Source organism: Hemitrygon akajei, chromosome 27 (genome assembly GCF_048418815.1).
Source record: "Hemitrygon akajei chromosome 27, sHemAka1.3, whole genome shotgun sequence".
In the NCBI taxonomy this organism is placed as follows: Eukaryota; Metazoa; Chordata; class Chondrichthyes; order Myliobatiformes; family Dasyatidae; genus Hemitrygon; species Hemitrygon akajei.
The window spans coordinates 7,049,631-7,075,686 of record NC_133150.1 but is presented as its reverse complement, the minus strand read 5'-3'; the positions used below and the strand labels follow the sequence as shown (position 1 = coordinate 7,075,686).

At 37.5% G+C, this 26,056-nt stretch overlaps 2 protein-coding genes across 4 annotated transcripts in view; one reads left to right on the top strand and one right to left on the bottom strand.

Annotated features, from left to right (window-relative positions):
- taf11 (TAF11 RNA polymerase II, TATA box binding protein (TBP)-associated factor) overlaps positions 1-26,056 on the top strand; it is a 32,126-nt gene that overhangs the window by 4,616 nt on the left and 1,454 nt on the right. The window contains exons 2-4 of one of the 2 annotated variants that reach the window (XM_073030320.1): positions 3,722-3,809; positions 4,823-4,919; positions 6,380-7,634. In XM_073030320.1, coding sequence (XP_072886421.1) covers positions 3,722-3,809; positions 4,823-4,919; positions 6,380-6,510 — 316 coding nt within the window. In that variant the 3' untranslated portion in view covers positions 6,511-7,634. Of the gene's footprint in view, positions 1-3,721; positions 3,810-4,822; positions 4,920-6,379; positions 7,635-26,056 lie in introns of those variants that run through there. The other variant, XM_073030321.1, reaches the window with a different exon arrangement.
- Positions 7,985-26,056, bottom strand: part of LOC140717103 (bridge-like lipid transfer protein family member 3A) — a 154,895-nt gene continuing 136,823 nt past the window's right edge. For both annotated transcript variants that reach the window (XM_073030318.1, XM_073030319.1), the window contains exons 16-21: positions 25,770-25,945; positions 24,556-24,706; positions 17,195-17,451; positions 15,755-15,863; positions 14,162-14,322; positions 7,985-13,050 (exon numbers count right to left, since the gene is read on the bottom strand). In XM_073030318.1, coding sequence (XP_072886419.1) covers positions 12,934-13,050; positions 14,162-14,322; positions 15,755-15,863; positions 17,195-17,451; positions 24,556-24,706; positions 25,770-25,945 — 971 coding nt within the window. In that variant the 3' untranslated portion in view covers positions 7,985-12,933. The remainder of the gene's footprint in view (positions 13,051-14,161; positions 14,323-15,754; positions 15,864-17,194; positions 17,452-24,555; positions 24,707-25,769; positions 25,946-26,056) is intronic.

Here is a 26,056-nt window from a genome sequence, read left to right as displayed (position 1 = left end):
CCATTTCCTGAACATCCACACTCACCCCATCTTCCCATTGCCTTTACACTGATAGAGTTCCTTTTGTCCTTACCTACCACCCCATCAACTCCACTTCCAACACATTGTCCTCTGCAATTTCTGCCATCTCCAAAGGAATCCTACCATACCCTTACCTCTCCCCACTTCTGCTTTCTGTAGGGATTGCTCCCTCCCTCTATGATTGCCTTGTGCATTCATCCCTCCCCACTAATCCCCCTCCCGGCACTTATCCCTGCAAGCAGCATAAGTGCTACACCTGCCCATACACCTCCTCCCTCACCTTCACAGGCAGTCCTTCCAGGTGAGGCAACACTTCACCTGCGAATCCACTGGAGCCATCTATTGTGTTTGGTGCTCCTGATGTGGCCTCCATTAAGTTGGTGAGATCCATCGTGAATTGGAGGACTACTTTGTCAAGCATCTCTTCCATCTGCCAAAAGTGGGACTTACCAGTGGCCAAACATTCCCATTCCGACAGGTCAGTCCATGGCCTCCTATTGTGCCAAGATGAGTCCACCCTTAGGGTGGAGGAACAACCCCTTATATTCTGTCTGGGTAGCCTCCAACCTGATGGCATGAATATCGATTTTTCCTTCAGGTAAACAACCCCCCTGCCCCCATTCCCCAATCTGAACTTTACCTCTTCTCATTTGCGTATTATTTCCCCTTGTTCTCTTCCTTTTTCCCTTTCTCCGATGGTCCACCCTCCATTCCTATCAGATTCCTCCTTTTCCAGCCCATGACCTTTCCCACCCACTTGGCTTCACCTATTACCTTCCAGATATCTTCCTGCTTCCTCCCCCACCTTTTTATTCTGACATCTTCCCCCTTCTCAGTCCTGAAGAATGATTTTGGCCTGAAACATTGACTATATTCATTTCCATAGATGCTGCCTGACTTGCTGATCTCCTCCAGCATTTTGTGTGTTTTGCTTTGAATCTCCAGCATAAAAGTTGATAGGTGAAAGAGATACAGGGCTGGAGAAGGGGGAGTCTAATAGGAGAGGACAGAAAGCCATGGAAGAAAGAAAAAGGGGGAGGAGCACCAGAGGGAGGCAATGGGTAGGCAAGGAGATAACGTGAGAGAGGGAAATGGGAATGGGGAATAGAGAGGGAGGGAGAGGGGTAGTTTGAGAAATCGATGTTCATGTCATCAGGTTGGTGGCCACCCAGATGGAAAACAAGGTGCTGCTCATCCAAACTGAGCGTGGCCTCATTGTGACAGTAGAGGAGGCCATAGATGGACATGTTGGAATGGGAATGAGAAGTGGAATTAAAATGGGCAACCAGTGGGAGATCTCACTTTTTCTGGCAGATGGAACATAGGTGCTTGGTGAAGTGCTCTCCCAATCTATGTCAGGTCTGACAGATATGCAAGAGGCCAGACTGGGAGCACCAAGTCAACAGACTCATAGCTGAAGTGTCACCTTACCTTGAAAGACTGTTTGGGGCCCTGAGTGGTAGTGAGGGAGGAGGTGTAGGGGCAGGTGTAGCACTTGTTCCACTTGCAGGGTTAAGTGCCAGGAGGGAGGTCGGGTGGGGGGGCGGGGGATGAATGGACAAGGGAGTTGTTTAGGGAGCAATCCCTTTGGAAAGCAGAAAGTAAGGGTGAGGGAAAGATGTGCTTGGTGGTGGGATCCCATTGGAGATGGTGGAAGTTACGGAGAATGATCTGCTGGATATGGAGGCTGGTGGAGTGGTAGGTGAGAACAAGAGGCACTCTATTGATGGTGGGGTGAGAGCGGACATATGTGAAATGGAAGAGATGCTGTTGAGGACAGCGTTCATGGTGGAGGAAGGGAAGCCTCTTTCTTTGAAGGAGGAGGACATCTTCATTCAAAAAAGTTTGAAGTAAAATTTATTATCAGATTACATACATGTCACCACATACAACCCTGAGATTCTTTTCCTAAGGGCATACTTAGCAAATTGATGGAACAGTATCTGTAAACAGGATCAATGGACACCAAACTGTGCAAATGGAAGAATAAATAAATAGCAGTAAATAAGCAGAGCATGAAATAACAAGAGTCCTTAAAGTGAGGCCATTGGGTGTGGGAACACTAGTAGAATGAGCGTAGTTATCCCCTTTTGTTCAAGAGTCAAGTTGGCATAGCTGAAATTGATGATCAGAATTAACAGGTGGTATCGTGTGTGTGTGTGTGTGTGTGTGTGTACACCCTTAGTAAAGGAGCTGGTCTGTTAACAAACCATGGTAACTATTAGGCCAACAACACACACAAAATGCTAGTGGAACATAGCAGGGCCGAGACCCTTCGTCAGGAAACGTCAACAGCGCTTCTCCCTATAGAGGCTGCCTGGCCTGCTGTGTTCCACCAGCATTTTGTGTGTGTTGTTTGAATTTCCAGCATCTGCAGATTTCCTCGTGTTAACTATTAGGCCACAGACTCAAAAAGGGCTGTAGCTTAAATGTGCATCTCTGCTGGAATGTTGAACTTCCAAGAAAAAAAAGCTGTAATTATGTGTTAAACAACACTTTGGATTCTGAAGATGTGGCTCAATGTATCTGTGTTGGCAAAGAAAGAGCTGTTTGTACTAGTTCCATTTGTTCTAGCTTTTAGTTTGCATTCTTATTAGCTACAGCACGCCAGGTGCTTATTATGCTAAAACGGGATAAAGGTTTCTGTCTAAATCTTTTCTTGCATAGAATTTGGAATTCTTTACTCTCATGTTAATCCAACCTGTGACAGATGTTATTCTGAAGTAGCTTCATTGACCCACATGTTTTGGTCTTGCCCTTGTTTGCAAAATTATTGGAAAGATATTTTCGGTATTATTTCAACAGTTCTGAATATCAAATTGCAACCGCATCCTATTACTGCAATTTTCGGTTTACCAATGTTGGATAATATTTGTTTATACCCCTTAGTTCGACAGATGATTGCATTTGTTACATTAATGGCAAGAAGATCTATCCTATTGAACTGGAAAGAAAGTAATCCTCCAACTATATTTCAGTGGTTTTCTCAAACTAACTCTTGTTTGAGCTTAGAAAAAATTAGAAGTGTTGTCTGTGATTCTTAAGTTAAATTTGAAGAAACTTGGAGATCATTTATCCAACATTTTCATATCAGTTAAACTGACTTTTCCTAAACCCTGCTTCTATTATCCTTAATTATTTGGATGGAGGTGCGGAGTTATTGACACTACTGTGTATATTTGACATAATGCAATGGCCCATGTTGGTTAGGTTTTTTTTTCTTCTTTTTTGGGGATTTTTTTTCTTCTTATTTACTCCATTTTTTTGTAATTACTATGAGTTTGGGAGGTTATTATATATGGATTATCATCTATATGAATGTATACTTAACCTATTATTATGTACTTTCAAACTCTCTGTATTCATGTTTCATTTATGTTTGTTTAAAATTAATAAAAATTAAAAAAAAAATTTGGAATTCATTCTCTCTTCTATACAATGCCTCCCACCCTGCAGTTGTGGTTGAAAATATTTTTCCTCAACCACAGTTGCTGAGTTGCCACAGTGCATGATGCACAGTGTACAATCTGGGGCAGAGGTTAATGAATGCTGTGTAGGCTGATAATCCAGTGGACTGCTTTGGTACGGGTAGTGTTGACCATCTGAGTGTTACTGTAGAACTTGTCCTCACACATTGTGTAATGTCAGTTTATTCTGCAGATGGCAAATAATATATATTTAAACTGTATTGTTTTTCTAGGATCCTGGTTTCATCATTTTCGGAGGAACAGTTAAATCGCTATGAAATGTATCGCCGTTCTGCTTTTCCCAAAGCCGCCATAAAAAGGGTCAGTTACTCTGCAGTCACTTAGCCATATGGAGTTTGTTGTCAGTTGTTATTTTAAAATAGTTCAGGTAGAATACCCCATATCTGAAATTCCAAAGGCCAAAAACCTCTGAAATCCATTATTTTTTTTTAAACATTGACATGATGCTGGGAAGGTTCTCGGGTAATGAACAGATCTCTGTGCACCACTGACAGGTTTGACTTTGATAACAATGCAAAAGATTCAGACTGAATACTCATGTTTTGTGCTGCGGTTCTAAAGTATGACAATCTGACTGGTGCATTTCAATGCCAACTACATAATTAATCAAGTGGTTTTGTTTTACAATGTAACAAGAGCATATATGTCAATTTACAGCCCAAGTCAGGGCTTTGAACTGAAGTATTTAAAATTTTAATATTACAAAAACAGCTGAATTCACTCATGAAGTGTGAGTGTAATGTCATCTGCCATGAGCAGAGGTACGTTGAAGATGCAAGATTCTCTGTCTCTCTGATCTCTATTCACTTACTTACAGATTGGAAGGATGGTGATCCTAGATTTGAAGTAACATTCTGTTCCATAGGTTATATTTTTGTACCTATTCACTTGACAGGCAAATTGAAAAAAATCTTTCATTATTCAAAATGTTCAATTCAATTTTGCAAACAAATTTTCTTTTCAGTCTGTCTTGATAATAATGCTCAAATTAAATTTCAAGGATTTAACGGTATAGGTAACTATAAAAAAATTTTTGTTGCCCATCAGTATAAATGTTGCAGTTGCTGTAGCCTAATTAACTGAAACATTAGCATTGTCCTTAGAATTTAGTACCTAAATTCAATTGTCATAAATAATGGAACATGTGAACAGAGTCTTTGCTGATATTTCTGTAATATTGCTTCCAGTATACATTAACAATGATTAAAAATTAACATTTTGGTGGCTAATATAAATTGTAGGGTAATTATATTAAGAAATATCTTCATATAAATGTTGTGTACTCTATTTGTGATTTTTATCCTCTCTTCCAGCTGATTCAGTCAATCACTGGGTGCTCTGTATCTCAGAATGTAGTGATTGCCATGTCAGGCATTTCAAAAGTCTTTGTGGGTGAAGTAATGGAAGAGGGTAAGTTTTTTAAAGAGATAATTGAAGTAAAAGTGAGAAGATCAAATCAACGGAGTAGGGTTTGGAAATCTGAGTACCAAAGTACTCATCAGAAAATTTCAGATCAGATTACTTGTACATTTAATGCAAGTTGAACTCTGTTGTTGAATCTAAAAAGAAATGTTCATTTATATGGTCCACAACAACTACTGAAGTTAGAAATTCCAAGATATCAAAATCTTAAAAAAACAATTTATTTTAAAAAAGCATTAGACAAATATTGTGGGCTGCAGAAACCCCAGTGGCACTGTCAGCTTATGGAACTCTCCTGTTTGGGGCACCTCCATTAATTTTCTGAACAGAAAATGTGGAAGTGACTTGCATGTTACCTGAATGTAGAGATGGAGATTTTAAAGTGAAGGTAAAATGCTTAATAAATGTTTCACTTATCTGTAAATAGAAAAGTATATAATTATAGCCTTGCCAAACTGAATTAAAATGCTAGTTATAAATTAATTACCAATTATAATGCACTACAGTAACCTTGTATTGAAAAAGACACATCTTTCTTATTTGAATATTAATTTGGACAATTATAATAAACTGTCTATCTGCTGGGAGAGTGACTATTAAAAAAAAGGAATATTTGAGCTTTTTAATTGACTAGTTTCAGATGCATTACATCTCATTCAGTTAGATTTCAAGACAGATGAAATAGCAGTTAGTAGTAACTATGGTCTGCTGGGAAGTTGAGATGCCCTTCACCAAGGCTCAGCGCTGAATGATTGCTGTAGAGTTCTTAGTGCCTGTTGCCTTTTTTAGATGAATATGCAGAAGCTTCCATGATTCTGAGAATTATGTATCAAGAATCCCTCCACCTACAGTACAGTTCTATTTTCACAATTACTGATCATCTTAAAGTCTGACCACCTCCTTTCAGCATTTTTGGCTATCCTGAAACAAGTCTCCTAACTTCATGGTAAATCTTAAATAGCAGCCTTGCTTTCCTCCTATGTACTACCATTACAAAGAAGCTCCAACACTTTACGTCCTGTTTCTCGCAGTAAATATATTAAGTTTTATAAAGCCTGTTTCATCTGATTTTCTATTTATGAATTAATTAGCATAGCAATCAAATTTGGACTGCATAGTTCAATGCATATGCTTAAACACAGGGATAGGTTTACACAGATATCATGGATATCCTTAAAAGTTGATGAATTAATAATCTTTGATTTGCCAATGGCATTATTGCAGGAAATTTCTGGAAACCATAACAGAAGCTATTTACTAAAACAAATCAGTTACGAATGTGGTTTCTAGTTTACAAAGTATTGAATGCGTAGGTAGTGATTTAATATTACATTTTCTATGCCAATTCACCAGAAAATCGTTAGATTTAGCTCTTCTGTTGGTGGTATGCTGTTGATCTTATCTTTTCCCCAAGTTCAGTTGTTTGTTTTGTCTTTTTCAATTGCAAGCCCTGGACGTTTGTGATAAATGGGGAGAAACACCACCATTGCAGCCAAAGCACATGCGAGAAGCAGTACGACGACTTAAATTACGTGGACAAATCCCAAACACAAAGTACAAGAAAGTTTCATTTTATTAATAGACCAGCACAAGTGATTGTTTAGACTTTGAACCAAAACTTGATTGTACATCAATGACTTTTATATTTCCATGACGTGCTTCCTGAATAGTTTTATCTCCATCCGGGCTGCTTCACTTAAAGTTGTGGAACTCCTAACAGCTTGGATTATTTTGAAAAGTCCATTTGTCCCAATTGAAAAATATCATAATCTTGCAAAGTACAGATACTCTTGAGTAAATTAATCTTGAAAATATGAGAATTCCATTTTGTAAATATCCAGTTTTACTGGTTTATCTAAAACACTCGTGGTGGAAACTTTATTGTAGGTGTTTTACTCCAATCTAGTATAGAGTGTTGGGACATTGAGCTGCAAAAGCAGATTGGTTGGAGGTGTTATTACCAGACTGTTTAGTTTTCTGCTCAGGAAGTGGATGGCTGAAAAATTGTCAATAAAGTAATCTATTTGTGAATGTAAATAACCTGTTCAGATGAGCAATTAGAGCATGCATTTTAATATACTTGAAGATTGTACCTCAGCAGTCAATAATAATGGGAGGCAGCAATGACAAGTCAAATAATTTGTTTAATCTGCTAGTTGAATGTCATTGTTCAGAATAATGTGACCATTTAGAGGCTCTCCTTAAAATATAGAAAGGACAATTAAGTTGTTAATGCAAAAATTGTCTGATTTGTCAACAAAGTGCTAGGAGTTAAATTGGACCCACTGCTACACATCCACTTTAGGGGCTGGATGTGGAGGGGTCATCTCAGTCAGCCACCACATAGTGATCCAGTGATTTGGTCCATCCAGCAAATGTAGTTCCCCAACATAATGCTGAGGAACCAACCGGGAGGGGACCCTATTGGTTGAACTCCAACTGGAGTACTTTGGAGGGATAGGTGAATTTGGCTTTGAGGCTGTAGATTAATCACTCCTCGTGTAGCTGTACACAGCAGTCCAAGAATTGCTGCTGTTGAAATAGCAGAACACTGGCTGCCTATTTGGAACTACTGCCAAAAAAAATCTGGCCTCCCCCTCCCCCTATAAATTGTGTTAAATAGAGGAAGTCATAATTTGTTTTGAATAATCTTTCTCACCCTTCCCCAACCCAATGTATCTAAATAAAGACGAATTTCTCAAACTGGTCTGCTGTAACACTTTTATTAATTTGTTGTAGTGCTACTATAGACTTGAATAATATTTGTGTATTAGTGTGTTCTTGCAGATTTGTTTTTATGCACAAGTTAAATAATTAACAGGGCAAGTGCAGGCTGCCTTTGTATAGGTTAACCTTTTTTTCCAAAATATATCTGGAACTGTGATGAATGTCTCAGAATTCAGAATCCTTAAGTCATCTGAATAAACTACCTGACCAACTAACAACTAACTTGTTCCACTGCACTGTTAGAATGTTTACCAAAACATTAAGCAGCAAGCAGAATTCATACCAATTAGTTTGGATTAGTTTTATCAGCAACATACCAGAGACTCTTTAGATGACAAATTTATTTCAAAAATACTTAACATTACTGGTTCACAGAACCAGTTATCAACTTGTACAGGAGTGGTGCTAAACAAAATTGGAACAAAATACCACACACCAGAATTTCAAAATAAATGCTTCAAATACACATTGTAAACCACTTAACTTCCAGTTTGTTACAATGCTCATGCACTAACTGTACAGTACTAAAATAATTGCAGAGTATTAAATATAACCAAGTGTTCCTGTACTCATGACTCAATATCTACAATAGATTTTAACAATTGCACAAACATAAATTGTAATGGATTATTTTTAGTCATTTGGTTACTGCAGTTGAATCATCATCTAAATTTGGTTTAGAGTCATTAGAAGAAAAGCTGGCTTGACAGTGACAAGACTGTCAACAGAATTCAATTTCAACAACTGAACATCTTTTCCATAATTTAAAATGATAAAGTAAAGATCAGTGGGACAATTGTAAGAATGGGGACAAGTGAGGTCTGTACTTGCCAAAACCCTTGATGCTCACAAGCTTTGGGCAGAAGTACAAGCTGTTTGAATATTGTATTCAGTTGTTGAGGAAAATTTAGAATTGCCTTCTGTTTGGTAAAGGTGGTATTTTTCAATTTTCCGGTGTGGCTTATTACTTAGTAAACAATGAATTTATTAGAACACCTATTTGTATAACTTTCTTTCCAAAAATTAATTTTGCTGGAAAAATGAGTTTGTCCCCATCATATAATTTAAAATTCTAGTATTTAATGTCAAAACTCAAAACACTGGTGTTACCAGAAAGATGTTTTCCAAGTGGTTCCAGAACATTTGGAAGTGCTAGCTTAAATCCAACAGATCAAGGCAGTAATTGCACTTAGATATGAAACAAAGCATTACAGTATATGCACTACCAAAAGAATTAAACAGAACAAGAGTGAAATCTGCAGGAGAAAAGGAAATTTCATCAGAAATTAACAGTTCAGATTTACTAAACGATTGTGCTTTTAGAGCATAATTCTACCTATTCAACATTTTATTACAAAAGACAATGGTAGATTTTTTGTATGTGCATACCAAAAGTGTTCAGTTAAAACAGTGACATGGTTCAAGCCTAGTGCTGAAGGTGATTATTGTAAAAATTCCTGGCATTTGCAAACTTCTAATCATATACCTTAAGAAACAGTACAGTGTTAGAGCATTAATGTATGATGGTAGAATCTGATTCAACAGCATGAACTATAATGTTCACAAGAAAAAGCTTTGCTGTAGTCTGTCTTACTTCAATGAACAATACATGGTCTAGTGATGATAGAAGAGTAATTAGGCAGAGGAAGAGTTGAGCTTTCATGAAAACAGTAAATACTGGAATTCGAAGACTCACTGATGTTTTGATTCAGCTTAGTTTCTCCACAGTTAATGCAGAGGCTTACTGAATCCAGATACATCTTGTTACACTGTTATAAACTTGTGTTATGGTTTTGGAAAATATAAACGATCATGTTTAAAAGTGGATTGCATCATTCTTGACCAAAATAATCCTGCTTTACACCAAGGTGCATGCAAGTTCTTTTAATAATTTTCTCAAGTAAGGTGCAAAATTAGGCACTTGACCCATAGATAATCAATATAATAGCTGCATTTTAACCTTTCCAAATATATGGTAGTACCATTAGTTTTTTTTTAAAATAGTAAGCCGATAAAATAAGTGACAAAACTAAGTTGGCAATCAACACTGCAGAGCATCAAACATTGCTAATTTCTGTATAACTCTCTTTAAGGGAATAATGCTGGCAGTGAGTAAACCTATTTAAAAAATGTCGAGACTTCTGTGACAATAGTTGTATTCCACTTCAAAATTTGAATGGTTAGGTATAGAAATGATCAAACTCAGCAATATCATCCCATCACTGAACCTTCTAGACTTGCAAAGAAGCATACAATTCATATGTACACATTTCATAAACTACCAGGTTAGCCGTTTGGCACGTTGTAAACAATTTAATACTTTAGAAATTTATTCAGTCATAAAATACAAAACCATTTCATCTTTAAAAGAACAAGCCTGGGGAGTACCCAGTTATTGAATTCAGTGTAATCAATAGTGCTATAAGGTTACTGAGACACACAATACTGCAGCTGAAATATCTGAAGTAAATGGTTCCTCATTCCTCAATTCCAACCCAACAATATCTATATTTTCATGTTTATTAGAAAAAAATCATGTGAAGAGATAAAGGTAAACTTCCACAAAGGGGTGAATGTACAAAATTGTAAGTATTAGGGCTTTCAACATTACAGATTTATGCTAAATAAAATTGACAATTACTATTCATCTTTTTACTTCTCAATTGAATGTCCAGATAAGAAGGCAATGGGCAAATTTATTTTTGTAATATGGGCAAATTCATGTCAGTAAAGCTTCCAAATTAAATATATAAAACTTTTGATTTTTCACACACTGGGTCAGTGAGGGAATTCAGTACTTTTAATATTAATGAAATAAAGCCATCAAGTAGAAGAATCACTGATCGCTGAATTCCTCACATCTCAGTGAAGCAGTAAGTTGACTTCAAACAATGCATCCCACTCAAAATATCTCATGACTGGTCAGAACACACAGCGAACAATCAAAAAAATATCAGATGTATGCATTCTCCCTTTAGATAGAAGTAATTAGGTGTAAAACAGTATATTCAAGTAACACATACATAAAAAATATTCAAAATAATGTTTTATTCTGTAGCTAACAAGAAAATTAGTCAGGTCTTTGAAAAGAGCTATGTTCCATAAATAAAAAATAAACTTGGGTCATGGGAGCATGTGTTTGCATTTCTATCCAGAAATACATTCAATTCATCCTCTACAACCTACCCAGACATTCCAGTCCCATCAGCACCTAGCAAGTGGTCATTCGGGCAAGTAAACAGACTTACAACATTTTACAAGAGTAAAATGACCCTGATTTCACCAGCATTTACCTGCACTCCATTTCTGCAAAGAGCAAGAACTTTTGCACTGAAAAGAATGAAACTGACCCAACATTCCTTTTTAACCATAATTGAGTAGACTGCAACTTCTCCAATGCATTTTGTTTTAAGATTAAAATACTGCATTCCCATGTATTAATTTTAAATTACTGGGAAGTTTTCCAGAGTAGCATAGCTGGCTAATTTTTAATATTATGCTTTAAAATAGACCCTTGAATAATGGTTGAGATTATGACAATGGTTTTTCTGTTATGACAATTTATCAGCTGAAAAATAGAACACAATGGTCGAAACTCAAGTCAGATGAAACACACCATAATTTAGTGTCTAAGACCAAATTGTGACCAACTTCCACAGAATGGTGACTGCTACAGAAGCAAGTCTATTGCTCCAAACCCACTAGAAATATGAAAATTTGATATGTCCAAGTATCTGCAACTAGCCAACAGGGAATTACAATTATGCAAGTAGGAACATTAATGGACAATATCTAGCATGCCAGAAATCAAGATATAAAACTCTTAAAAATTAATAATGTGTTTAAAAATTGGGAGCATTTCTATTAGCAGCACTCAATACATTTCCATCTAGTTTTGCATGGAGTAAAGCACCTGGAGGAGTTTCACAAGCTGAATTTATTCTGCAGTCACTATAGAGAGAGTTGAACAATACTTTCTCTTGTTCAGTTCTTTGCATGTGTGTCCCTTATATCACACAGTATACTGTTGCAATTATCGTGCTAAGTCATCATTCAAATAATTTGATTTTGTTTGGTGTATCCAATATTTTAACTAGTATTATACTTTCCAACTAATTCTAAATCTTCATTTAGAGTACATTTCGCTTCATGTTTGAAAATTAGCAGCTCTTTAAAACAAAAGATACATTTTCATCTGCACAAACTCCTAACAGGAGAACAGAAAAGGAAAAAGCAAAATTATAAATACGAGCTACTGTATGTACTGCTTTAGAATTCTGTTGTTCTGCATCAAGTCCTACTGGGTTCAGAAGGTAACTTAGTAAATCTCTGCTACATTCCCAACCATGATAGTATCTCATGATCACATACTGGATGACAGATTTTAAAGCCTGGCCTAAAGCAGTAAAACAAACTTTCTATCAATACAGATTGCTTCAACCACAGCTCTGAAAATGAGCCCTTCACAAGGAATTCTCACTAAAGCAAGTGTTTGCCAATATATCTATATAACAGTGCTCTTAAGTGGGAAGACCACAGGAGACTTAAAACAACTTTCAATTTGTGTCAGGGGTGTTTGTATTTGGTGTTCTGTTACAATTTATTTGTTAGTCAATTACTATTTTCTTGAGAGACCTTGCAATGACAGTTTCAAATGCAGAAAGAACCACTTCAAGGCCTTCAAATGCCAGCTGGCCAAGACAGCATCTAGTTTGCGAGGACATTTTACACTTGGACTTTTACCTGTAAAACTTGAAGAGGTAAGCACAGTACAACAATAAATATTAGTGCACGAGGTCACCAATAAATAATCTGCTTGCAGTTGATACTGCATCTATTATATCAACTAGATTTTGCTGTAAACTAATTCACCCAATTTTTCATTGTAAACATAATACATTGTAAGCACTCTCAACCTTCTGCATCATTTGTCAGAATCTCCTACCATAGTGCCTTCATTCTGCAAACTCATTTTTATTAAAACCAAGATGGTTATCAACCTTACCATATGGAATTGTAATTGTTACACAATAAAACCTCTTCAATTGTGCTACTTGCAATAGCCAACATGTTGTGTTCTTCATGTGAATGAAAATAAAATATTACTTCAGTTTCTTCTATGCATACTTGAAAACTTCATTCTTTCACATAATGTTGGTGAGTGGCTGAGGTTTATTATGCTGATCTCTTCAGTAACAAATCATTGAGTAATGTTTCTTTAGTTGCTTGTTGTCTTGGCTGTTGGTAGTGATAACAATATGCCGAACTGTGATATTCAAAAATTAAAATCAGGATTTAGTTTCTTTATTTCTTGCAGCAATCTCTCTCTATCTTGATTTGCCTTTTTCAGAGCTTCCTTTGTGCAGGCAAGTTCCTGCTTAAGAAGCTCATTCTGCATGAAAGAAAAGAATTATCAATAAACAGAGTAACAAAAAACGAACACAAGAGTTACTACACTGATGGATCATTGCCTGATCAGTGAAGTACTGGTTAGATTACATTGCAGTTAAAAGCTGCATCACATTCTTGGAACACTGATTCATGCACATTGCTGCTCAGCCAATGAATGACTGCTGCAAAGTTTTACTGTTTGAGCTTCTTTCTTTAGATAAATTTTCATAATTCAAATTAGCATCGATTTGATTGATGTGTTTTTGAAAGTATGAACTATTTATGCCAATGACAAAAATATGCATTGCAAACATGAGAAATATCCATTTTGTCTTGTAGAAAAAATAATAGTTATACAATCCTTGATTAAGGTATTTGATAGAAAAATGTACAATTTAGTATTTAAATATGGGCACTGTTTCAAAGCAAAATGCACAGAGTTTTTAATGCCTGGAATAGTGATGCAAGCAGATTCAGTAGATATTTACAAGGAAGCAACATAAACTGCATAACTACTTGAATGGAGAAAAGTCAACCAGAAATGAGCAGGAGAATCAGAATAATATGATCCTTTACTGAAATTGCAATAAGAAATTGAATACTCTGTCTTGGGTATTGGTTTAGACACAATCAATTTCTCCAAGGAGTAGGAAACAATTAGCACCTTTCAATCAGTGCAACTAGCTACGACTGAGGTTTTTTTTCAGGCAGTGCATGTCCCGGATAACCTGTAGGACCTTGGTAATAAATAATCTTTAACCATAATTTAAAAAGACTGGAATGAAAGAGGATCAAGATCTAAAATACATGTCCTTTCTGAGGGGTGAAAAATTGAGAGCAATAAAAATGAAGTATTTCAACAAAAAACAAAATCCATTATAGCATCGTAGATATTTAAAAAATCCTTAACCTAGCGAGCAATTATCATGTAGAAATGGTCATTGAGGCAACTAGACCCATATTCTTAAATACAAAAGAGGAAGCTCTGAGGAAAAGCAGTAACAGTAAATATTGATTGGGCCAATTGTAATGTGCTCAGAGAGTGGCCTTCCTGAGCAAGAGGATCTAGTTTGATGAACTGGGATGCTATCCATCTCTATGCTCATACATACCATGTCCTTCACAAGAGTTAGATCTGACGCACTCTGAACATCTGACTGTGGCTGCATTCCTCCACCTTTCTTCATTCCAAATTTGACCAGATGAGATCCACTTATGACTGAAAGAGCCTCTTTCTTCTCCACATCTGCTTTAGTTGGGCTTCTCTGCAAAGCTGATGTGTGAGCCAAATCAAAGCCATTGAATAAATAAATCAAGTTCCATTGCATTTAATTATGTCAGGAAACTTTTTTGTTCTTAAAGTAACTACCTACTCAACATTGAGAATTAAAGCATTCAAATTAGAGCATCAACTTTGCTATTCACAGAAGTCTTTGGCATCCAGTTTTGCAATGCAAGCCTCGACATATTTCATCAAGCTGCTTGAGCTAAAACATATATGTCAAACTCAAGGCCTGCGGGCCAAATCCGGCCCGCGGTGGAATTATCTTTGGCCCGCGAGATAATATCTAATTACTATTAAAGCTGGCCCCAGTAATCGAAGCGCCTATGGCGTATGATATGGCTAATGCTGAGTTTATTCAGGTACCAGGTTTTCAGGGTTTTTAGTGTTTATTCGGCAGTCTTCTTCATAAGAAACGGAATTTGTAAAGTGAAACACTTTGTAGTTATAACAGAGACTGAGACACGTGAGAGCAGGCTGAAAAAACAGAGGCAACGAAAGCTGCGTTCGCACGCGTCCGACTGATCCGGCCCGCATGAAGCTGCATTTTGCTCAATCCGGCCCGTGACCTAAAATGAGTTTGACACCCCTGAGCTAAAACATTATATTGAAGAATGCTCAGTCATTAAACCAGGAAGTGAAAGTACACTTTTCAACTAGTATTTAAAGCATTTATAAAACACTAAACAAAACTAAAAGATGAAATATCAAAGTTTTAAAATATGGAGGGAATTCTATCCTCCTTTAAGAATATCCTACACAAAGCTTAATATTTTCAGTGTACTTCTTGATGGGTCTTGTTTGATACTCCCAAAGCCATCACTGCCCAGAAATGCTACACGCTCTCTATGGATTCCCTCACCAGCTGTAGACTGCTAGCATTCTCCAGCTGCTTCCAACCTGTGCACCTCCTACCCAGAACTACGGCTATCTATTTCCACCACTATATTGTTCTCTCTCGTGGCTTCTGCCTCAAATTAAAATCATCAGTCCTACACCCATTCCTTTCCCAAATGTCAAATGGTCCTGTGGTCACTCATATCTGGTAAATACAAGACGTTAATGAAAAGTCTGTTCCTATCTTGTATTAGGTTCTGTTTATATATCCACAACCGCCCTCACTGAATTATATTTGGTACAAGCATTCAAATTTTAAATATTGCAGCAAAATGTTAACTCCCATCATAATCTTCTTAACCTATTCCTATTATTGACTACTATTTGATGGTGTCTGAGAGAAATGAATTCTATGTACAAGGTGCAATGTAAACAAGAGGCAAAAATAACATGGGCATCCAACTAGATTTTAAATTAGATATGCAAAATTATGAAGCATCATTACTGGGCAATCCCATAATGTGTATAATGGGGATGAAGACAGATTCCAGTGTTGGGAGAGTTTTCATCACAGTGACCTACTTACCTGTTAAACAAAATGTTCCATCATCAACTCGCTCTACCATCAGGTGATCAACATGAAGAATTATGGGTACAGGATCTGGAGATGTCGGATACAGTCTTGGGCCATCATCCTTCAAGTATCAAGAATTAACATAAAATCAATTGTTGAATGGATTTATTCAAAGCTTTTGTATTTTTGTTTCCAAGTACTAGAATGGAAAAGATAACCACGTATTGCATGGCAAACCCTTCCATAACAGTGTAAGCTTTATCAAGTCACCTTGCAGACATCTCTGTGAGGAGCTGCAGCCCAGCTGAGTTTCGACATAAATTTTGAGCATTAATTCTCAAGTCTCCAGTTGCTCTATAAATAAGCAATATTCACTGTAAAAAGAAATCTAGCATCTAGTGACCTGTCAATCTGCATCTGCAAATCACGCTGTCCACTGCACAACACAAGACCTTGATGCCTGTTTTCTCCTTAAAACACACTGCCTTCTTCTATCACCTTTGGAAGTCCAAATGTTACCATTTACAGTATTGCTTTCATTTACTGTGTTACTGTTTTTATAATTCATTGCCAATTGCATATACATTCTGCAAGCTTAATGTCTTTTTCCACACCAAATATAATCCCATTTCATGTCAATGGAAAGCATTTTCATTTTCAGTGAAAACAGTTGGAAGATAGTGGAAAAATAGGGGTCTAAATACTGATGCTCAAAGACAACCAGTCTCTTCATAAGAGTGTAATCCTACTGATAATCCTTCTTCCAAATGTTTTGATCTTGGTCACAAGTCTACCAAGAAGCATCTTAATGAAGGCTTTTTCCAAAAATCCAACAATATAATGCCAGCATTACCCCTGTACACAGTTTTGATACTTTTCATCATCACCATATGCTGTGTTGTATAATGTGGGCGATAGCGGTCTATGACCATAATTGTTCTTGGAAAATTTTTCTACATAAATGGTTTGCCATTGCCTTCTTCTGGACAGTGCCTTTACAAGATGGGTGACCCCAGCCATTATCAATACAAAGAGATTGTCTGCTTGACGTCAATGAATGCATAACCAGGACTTGTGATATGCACCATCAGCTCATACAACTATCTACCACCTGCTCCTATGGCTGCATGTGACCCTGATCAGAGGAAGGGGGCGAGGAGAGAGACTGAGCAGGTGCTACATCTTGCCCAAGGGTGACCTGCAGGTCAGTGGAGGGAAGGAGCACCTTACACCTTCTTTTGCAAAAATGCATCTCCACCCTGCCACCCAAGATACTTGATCATAGAATTTATAAAGATTATTCTTGGTTTATATCAGTTTTGAGATATTGTACCTTTGAATAAAAATTTCATTTCTTATCTTTCACTTACAGCAACATGCAATTTTAAAATCTCTGGATGGTGCATTTCCCTTCCCAAAAATGTTCCTTGGTAATAACAAATCTTTTAGTACCTTAAGAGTAATGTTGCAGTCGAAGAGTTCTATCTTCATTGGAATAACTTCTGGAATCATCTCATCCTCCAAGAAAGGACCTAAGTTTGCGAGTGAAGACATTGACAGCTCTGCACTATAATTACTGATGTGAAAATGCAGAAAGCCATTCTTAACAGCAAGTGGAGAGTGAACGGATGAGTGTGGCCCTGATTCAAATCTCAAACATACAGCAGGCTGTGTTCTGTCAGACTCTATTGGACAAGCCTTCTGGAAGCCTGTTAGAAACAAAAATCAGCAAAACAGTAAAATGATTCAATTTTTTTGAAGATTTGAAATGCAATACCATTTAAACAATATAATCATATAATTGTAAAGAAGTTTGCGAATAGAAATACAAACAATCAACAAACAGCTGAAGAGAATGAAAGCATTGTTTTGAGGCTTGTAATGTTCAGTCCAATTAGATCTGTAAGTTTTACATTTACAATTAACTTGCGTACTATACATATAGCAGCGGAAGTTCTTCTTTTGAAATTTATATTTTTGTTTCCTAAAGATGCTTACATCCCAAGGCATGGAATGGAAACTACTGTAGGTTGCACTTTGTGTTAGGGAGGGGGTTAAGAGATTTTTACAAACTGTGAAATTATACCTGACAAACAATGGAAACCTGATTCTGACATGTCAATGACTTGATAACAGCTTTTTTAACAAAGTTTGTTGATACAAAGGTGGATAGGAAAGTTGTGAGGGATGTACACAGTCTGCAAATGGATGTAGATGATTTACAAATAAAGCAAAAAGAGGTAAAGTGACAAACAATGAGAACCCAAGACTAATTCCCAGTTATTTGAATTGACTTTATTTCTTACATCCTTCACATACATGAATAAAAATCTTTATGTTACGTCTCCATCTAAATGTGTCGTGAGCAATCATAGTAATTTATAATAATAAAAAGAACAGTCAATGTAATATAGAGTACACTCAAATCAGTGTGAGTTAATCAGTCTGATGCCCTGGTGGAAGAAGCTGTCCCCGGAGCCTGTTGATCCTGGCTTTTATGTTGTGATACCACTTCCCGGACAGTAGCAGCTGGAATAGATTGTGGTTGGGATGCTTTGGGTTCCCAATGATCCTACGCGCCCTTTTTACACACCTGTCCTTCCAAGGCAGCCAACTCTACATGACCCTTTGTTTACTCTATTCAGTTTCTAATATCCTTAAATGACTCCTAATGTTTTTTGGAAATAAAAATATTACAATTATTACCCCCTTTTTTCCATTCTACTTGTTAATCCTCAAAAAAATTCAAAGAAATAAAATTCAAATATGATTTCACTTTCACTATTATGATCTCATAATATTCTGTTCCCAAATGTTCTGCTATTACTCCTTTAAAAACAGCCTTCAGTATTTTCATAGTTAAGCCAACTGGCCTGTAGTCCCAGCAACACACACAATATGCTGGAGGAACTCAGCAGGTCAGGCAGCGTCTATGGTTAGGAGTACAGTCGATGTTTTGAGCTGAGACCCTTCATCGGGACTGGAAAAAAAATGAGAAGGAGCCTCTTCTTTGTGATTGGTCTGTAGCCCCTGTTTCTTTCTTTTTCTTTTCTAGAATAAGTGTTACATTTGCATTTTCCCCCAAACTGTGGAACTTGCGCATGATTTTGGTTTTCATTATCTCTTACAGAACTTTTGAATGTTGACAAATCCCATCAGGTCCAAGGAACTTTTCAGCCTTCAGTCTTTCAGATTTCCTAGTACATTTTCTCCAGGGTTACTCATTGTTTTAAATTCTTTACTTTCTTTTGTCTCTTGAATAATTATGTTTTGGCATGACCTTGCTGTCAATTCAATGTTTGTTCAATTTTGTTACATATACTTCAGAGATTCTTAAAATCTGATTTTATACTTCTTGTGAGTTTACATGTTATATTTGCGACAGGGTTATTAGTTTTTGTGAAGTAATCCTTTTCTCAGCAATATTTTTATTGGTTTTGTTAAATCAAGAAAGCGTCATACAAAGGAGGATTGTGCAGTACATGTGACAAATGTACAATTCACATCTATGAAAGAGATGCACCCATAGTACAATCATGCTTTGGTTGCCTCCCTGCCCCGACCTACCCCTCCCAATTCCCATCTCCAAGCCATTATTGCATTAGCAAAAAGGGTTGAACAGAACCTTTATCCACACAGAGCTGCATTGGTATAGAGAAGGTGTATTTTCCTAACACAAACTGTTGTATGTTTACATGTCTGAGTTCATAGAATTTTACCGGAGAATGCTGAAAGTCAGGGAGTTATATGCAGAGAAGAGGAAGAAGGGATGAACCTTTAGTTTGGCTGGGAATTCTGAAAATATTCAAGAAAGGGTCCCCACACCTTTTGGAACTTTATGTCCAAATTGAGAGTTGAATAATGGATCTTCTCAAGGTATAGACTGGACATGATGTCCCCGAGCCACTGAGCATGGGTGGGCGGGGCAGCATCCCTTCACCTGAGCAAGACTGCGTGACTGGCCAAAAGAGAGGCAAAGGACAGTATGTGACGTTTGGTCGGACTTAGGTACGTGTCTCACTCTCCAGAGGTGCCGAAAAGAGCAAAGAGTTAGGTTCCAGATTGTAATTAAGTATTTGGGATAGAGTCTGGAAAACATCTTTCCAGTATTTTTCCAAGCTAGGGCACGTCCAGTACATGTGAATAAGGGAAGCCTGGCCCCTTTTGCATTTGTCACAACAGGGATTAACATCTGGGTAAATGCGAGATAATTTAGTTTTAGACATATGGACTCTGTGTACGACCTTGAACTGTAACAGGCAGTGGCGGGCACGTAAAGAAATTGAGAACTGAATCCCATACATCGTCTGACAGTGAAAAATTTAAATCTTGCTCCCAGGCAGTTTTAATTTTGTCAAGGGGGGGGGGGGGGAGCTCGCCTCAGAACCGCTAGCTTGTCACAAGTAGTAGATATTAGATCTTTGCGTAATGGATTCATGCAGAGAAACACATCAACGACGTTTGTGTCGGGTGCCTCGGAAGTTTGATAACAAACGGCTGATAAAATGTCTAATTTGCAAATATCTGAAGAAATGAGTATTGGGTAAGTTAAACTTTGCGGACAATTGTTGAAATGATGCAGAGCAGTTGTCTATAAAAAGATCTTTAAAACGCCTGATGCCCTTTCTATACCAGTCTTGAAATGTTGGATCATGTATAGAAGGCTGGAAGAGGTGATTATGTAGAATAGGACTTGAAAGAGAGAAGCCATAGAGACCACTATACTTTCTGAATTGAACCCATACTCTCAGGGTGTGCCTGATAACAGGATCAGCAATTGGTTTAGGTGTAAGATCCAAGAAGTGCGGAAATAGATTCTTAATAGAATTAGTTCAGCTCCATTGCCACCCATATTGGGCAGTCAGATTGGTTGTGGAAATGAGACCAAAAGATGAGATAGCGTATGTTAGCTGCCCAGTAATATAAGCAGAAATTGGACAGAGCCATACCCTCAACACTTCTTAGATTTTTGAAGATGGACTTTATTCAGTCGAGGACGTTTGCCCTTCCATAAGTAGGGTGATATGACTGAGTCTAGCGAGTCAAAGAAGACTTTAGGAATGAAAATTGGTATGGATTGAAAAAGGTATAAGAATTTAGGAAGGATGTTCATTTTGACAACATTAGTTCGGCCCATCAGGGACATGGACAGCGGTGACCACTGTGCTAGGCTCTGTTTTGTATGATTTCACAAATTAATGGAATTTTCTCCAAAAAGACGCTTATAATTCCTTGTAACTGTGACGCCAAGGTAAGTAAATTGGTTATTCACTAACTTAAAAGGGAGGTTATGGAACTCTGATGCTTGTGCTTCTCCATTTATTGGAAAAAGTTCGCTCTTGTGTAAATTAGGTTTATATCCTGAAAACAGGCTAAATTTGTTAAGGAGTGAGAACACAGGAGGTAAGGAGGTGATCGGGTTTGATATAAAAATTAAAAGATCGTCAGCTCAAATCCCTCCCTCCAAATCCCCGTCAGATCTGCACAACAGCGGAACGCAATCGCCAGTGGCTCTATGGCCAGATCGAAAAGTAACGGGCTTATGGGGCACCCTTGGCGGGTTCCACGTTTGAGATTGAAAGCTTGGGATTGCTGAGAGTTGTCAAAACAGAGGCGCTGTGGACACTAATATAACAGTTTAATCCACGTGATGAAACTTGGTCCAAAATCAAATTTTTCTAAAACAGGAAAGAGGTAATTCCATTCCACACAGTCGAACGCTTTCTCTGCGTCTAAGGAGATAACACATTCAAGAATCCCAACTGAAGGCGAGTATAAGATATTTAAAAGATGGCGTATGTTAAAAAAGGGGAGGCGGTTTTTGACAAAACCAGTTTGGTCTTCAGAAATAATAGAGGGTAGGATGTTCTCCAATCTACAGGCCAGAACTTTAGCTAAGATTTTGACATCAACATTTAACAGAGAGATTGGCCTGTATGAGGAGTACTCTGTTGGATCTTTGCCTCTCTTTGCCAGAAGAATGATGCATGCCTTATTAAATGATGCTGACAGTTTACCTTGTTTAAATGAATCAAGGTTAGTTGAGGTGAGAGCAGTGACAAAAATGATTTAAAGAATTCTACAGGGAATCCATCGGGTCCCGGAGATTTAGAGGATATTTCCTCTAATGATATTGGCTCATTCAGTCTCATTTTGAGATCAGGACAGAGCGTAGGGATCTTTAAGCTATTTAACAAATTCTCGACCAAAATGTTATCACTTGGGGATTCGGAGGTGTAAGGTCAGAAATAAAAGTTCCTGAATGTGTCGTTGATTTCAGAGTGATTCGAGGTGATACTTCCGTTTTCCATTCAAATTTTTGTGATGTGTTGTTTGGCTTTGATTGGTTGGCTAAAAATTTACCAGATTTGTCACCATGAATATAGAACCAGCTCTTGCTCTTCAAGAGTTGGTGTTCAATTGAAGTAATCCTTTTCTGGTTTTTTGTAATACTCTCAATCCTCACAAATACTTTCAATCCTGTGATTATTCTCCCCTAAAGAATCTTTTACAGCAAGATTACCAATTAATTCAGTCTCATTACACATGACCATATCTAAACTAACTTGTATAGTGCCCTTAAAATCTTTTCATGTTTTATTGTTTTACAACATTGAATCACAGGGGATTTAATTTGGCTTTTTTGACACTGATCAACAGAAAAAAACTCTTCTGTGTCAAAAGGACTCTTTAACATGACAGACCAAAGCACCACTGGTGCTGCCAATTGGTTTTAGAAGTAAAATAATTAGTTAAATGGAGATCTGATTTTGGAGACCGATTGTAGAAAAAATTCACCTGTATCTAGAAAGTCCAACTGCTGGTGACTCAGTATGTTGGCAAAAACTACACCATGAAGAAAAAAGAACACTCCAAGCAACTCTGCAAAAAGTTATTGAAAAGCACAAGTCAGGAGATAGATACAAGGAAGTTTCCAAGTCGCTGAATAGCTCTTGGAGTACAGTTAAGTCAATCATCAGGAAATGTAAAGATTATGGCACAGCTGTAAATCTGCTTAGAGCAGGCTGTCCTTAAAAACTGAGTGAACATGCAAGAAGGGGACTAGTGAGGGAGGCCACCAAGAGACCTATGACAACTATGAAGGAGTTACATGCTGAGATGGCATTATGAAGTGGCTGAGATGGGAGAGACATCCAACAACTGTTGCCCGGGTGCTTCACCAGTCGCATCTTTATGGGAGAGTAGCAAAGAGAAAGACACTGTTGAAAAAAACTCATGAAATCTCAGCCAGAGTTTGCCAGAAGGCATGTGGAAAGCTATCAAGTCAGCTGGAAGAGATTCTGTGGTCTGATGAAACCAAAATTGAGCTTTTTGGTCTTCAGAATAAATGCTATATTTGGTATAAGCCAAACTCCACACATCATCAAAACACACCATTTCTACCATGAAGCATGATGGTGGCTGCATCATGCTGTGGGGATGCTTCACTACAGTAGGCCCTGGAAGGCTTGTGAAGGTAGAGGGCAAAATGAGTGCAAAATACAGGGAAATCCTGGAGGAAAACCTGATGCAATCTGCAAGAGAACTGTGACTTGGGAGATTTGTTTTCCAGCAAGACAATGACCACAAGCAAAATCCAAATCTACGCAGGAATGGCTTAAAAACAACAAAGTTAATGTGTTGGAGTGGCCAGGTCAGAGTCCAAACCTCAATCCAATTGAGAATTGTGACTGGTCTTGAAAAGGGCTGTTCGCTCATGATCCCTATGCAATCTGACAGAGTTTGAGCAGTTTTGTAAAGAAGAATGGGGAAAAAATTGCAGTGTCCAGATGTGCAAAGCTGATAGAGACATATCCACATAGACGCAAAGCTTAATTGCTGCCAAAGGTGTATCTCCTAATAATACTGACTCTAAGGGAATACTGATGCAATCAGTTATTTGGTGTTTTATATTTGTAATTAATTTAGATCACCTTCTTGAGATCTGTTTTCACTTTGACATGAAAGAGACTTTTTCTTTTGATCAGTGTAAAAAAAACAAATCCACTGTGATACAATGTTGTAAAATAATAAAACGTGAAAACTTCTAAGTGGATGAACACTTTTCATAGACACTGTATACTGGCTTGAACAGCACTGTATTCCCCCTGGGAGACAGTCTCCATTACATTTCATTCCCTTGCACTCCAAACGATCTCAGCCAATTAGATTTGCATTCAGTGTTCTGTAGTCAGGATGTTTTCTGTGGTAATTAATCTAGTGACTCATTCATTTTGAGCTCAAAACTAGAATGCTTCCCTAATGTAACCATTATTCCCTTTTCAATAATTTCCATTTGGGGAAACATGATTAAAGTTCTTTTTAGCTGCTTTCCTACCATACCAGCTTCCTTATTTTTAATATGACCGAAAACTCCTTCAAGGAGGACAGGTTTCTTTCATAATTTTTCTCATTTAGGTTCAGTTTCTATTGGCATTAAAATCTCAAAAGTTGAGGATTTTTTAAAGACTTAAGCATACCTATTTTGAATCATAAAGAAGAAAGCTGTTTTCTTCTTTTTTATGTTTTCTGTGTTTTCATGAGTCAAGAGATCACAGAACTTGTGAAAAAAGGTGTAATGATAATTAATGATCTCCCTTTAATTGGTAGGTGCTGTTTGTTATTTCGTCAGACACAAGTTACAATGGCCTATGACCATGTGGTTCAACAGGGGAACAAGAAAAATCTAAAAATGCCATTTTTTGGTGTGGCTCGCAAATGTTGTACTTGCGGGAAAGAGCTTTAACCAAACTGTAACAGAACAATTTGCAGTAAAACCACTGATTACATTGCAAATAAGAACCTTTTCTCACCAGTTGCATAGCTGCTCAGAAACTTCTGCACTTCAATATTACCCAAATGATCAGGAATCACTTCCTTCACCTGGACACTGACAGCAACATCATCCCCTCTTACACCAATCTCACAGTTCACATCAAGTATTTGCAGTAACAGCACCGAAGCCTGGGAACCAAAGCAGAAACTTACATTTCAACACTGCAAAATAAACATCAGAATTATGCAGCAATACTTCATCCAGCAGCACAAGAAATTTTGCATCCTATTTCCTTGTCAATGGGTACTAGGTTTGCTGCCATGGAGCTAGGAGCAGAAAATTCTGGATAGAAAGCTGCAAATTCATTATAAAAATTACCCATCTGCTTTTAAAGAGCCAGACAACACAGAAAAAAGGCCCTTTGGCCTAACTGGCCCATGCCAAACAATACACCCATCCAAACTTTCCCTATTTGGCTCATAACCTTCTACTTCTTATCTTTTTACCTGTCTAACCTTCCTTTCAAAGTTGTTATTGTACCTGCCTCAACCACTTTTTCTGGTAGCTTATTCCAACCTACATACCACCCTCTGTGCAAACCAAAAATCTGCCCCTCAAGTTCCTATTACATCTCTCCCCCTCACCTTAAACCTATGCTCTTTAGTTCTTGATTCCCCAGCCAGAGGTTCACTCACCCTGTCTGTATCCCTCATGATTTTATACTCCTCCATTAGATCACCTCTCAGGGTCTAAAGCTCCAAGGAAAAACATCCTTGCCGATCCAAACTCTCCCTGTAACTCAGTTTGTGAATCCAGGCAATATCCATGTTAATCTCTCCTGCACTCTTGCTGAATAACATCTAATAACACTTAATAACATCATTCTTATAGCAATTTTTCCCCAATACAGCCAGCCCCAAATGCATCTTGCACACCACAACCTCCCAACATCTATTTAAAGATTGTCAAACATCAGTTCTTTTGCCCCTTCATGCCAATTTACAAAGTTGATTAGATGACAGGATGAAATGCTCCAAATCACACAGATCTCTTCATCACTTTGCATTCATAGGTTGCAGTAGGAAGGCATGAAACAAATGAATGCCAACACGTATTATCACATTTCTGTACAAATCTAGTAAATTTTTTTAATATTAGCAAACTTTAAAATAATTAGTTTGGCCGCTAAGTAAAAAAACTGCACGAGAAACACCAACTGCAAAAGCTGAAGTTGTGAATAAAGATCTTTACCTGTTCAGCATTTGAATCATCCTCAGTTGGTGTCAGGGAGTTGGTGATTGTCGAGTGTTCGTGAAATCCCTCTCCTCTGTGCCCTCCATCTGCACTTTCTGGAAGACTCTGATTGCTGCTCATTGTTGGTATCTGATCTATGCTGGTGTTTGGGAGAGGTGATTCTTGCCCTGATTCTAAGAATTATATGTTTAGAAGTCAACATAAAAAGCTACTAAAGTTACTTAATATATTAAACTTATTTTGACTGAAAATAAAGAGCACAATCATTAACTTTGAGAGATTCA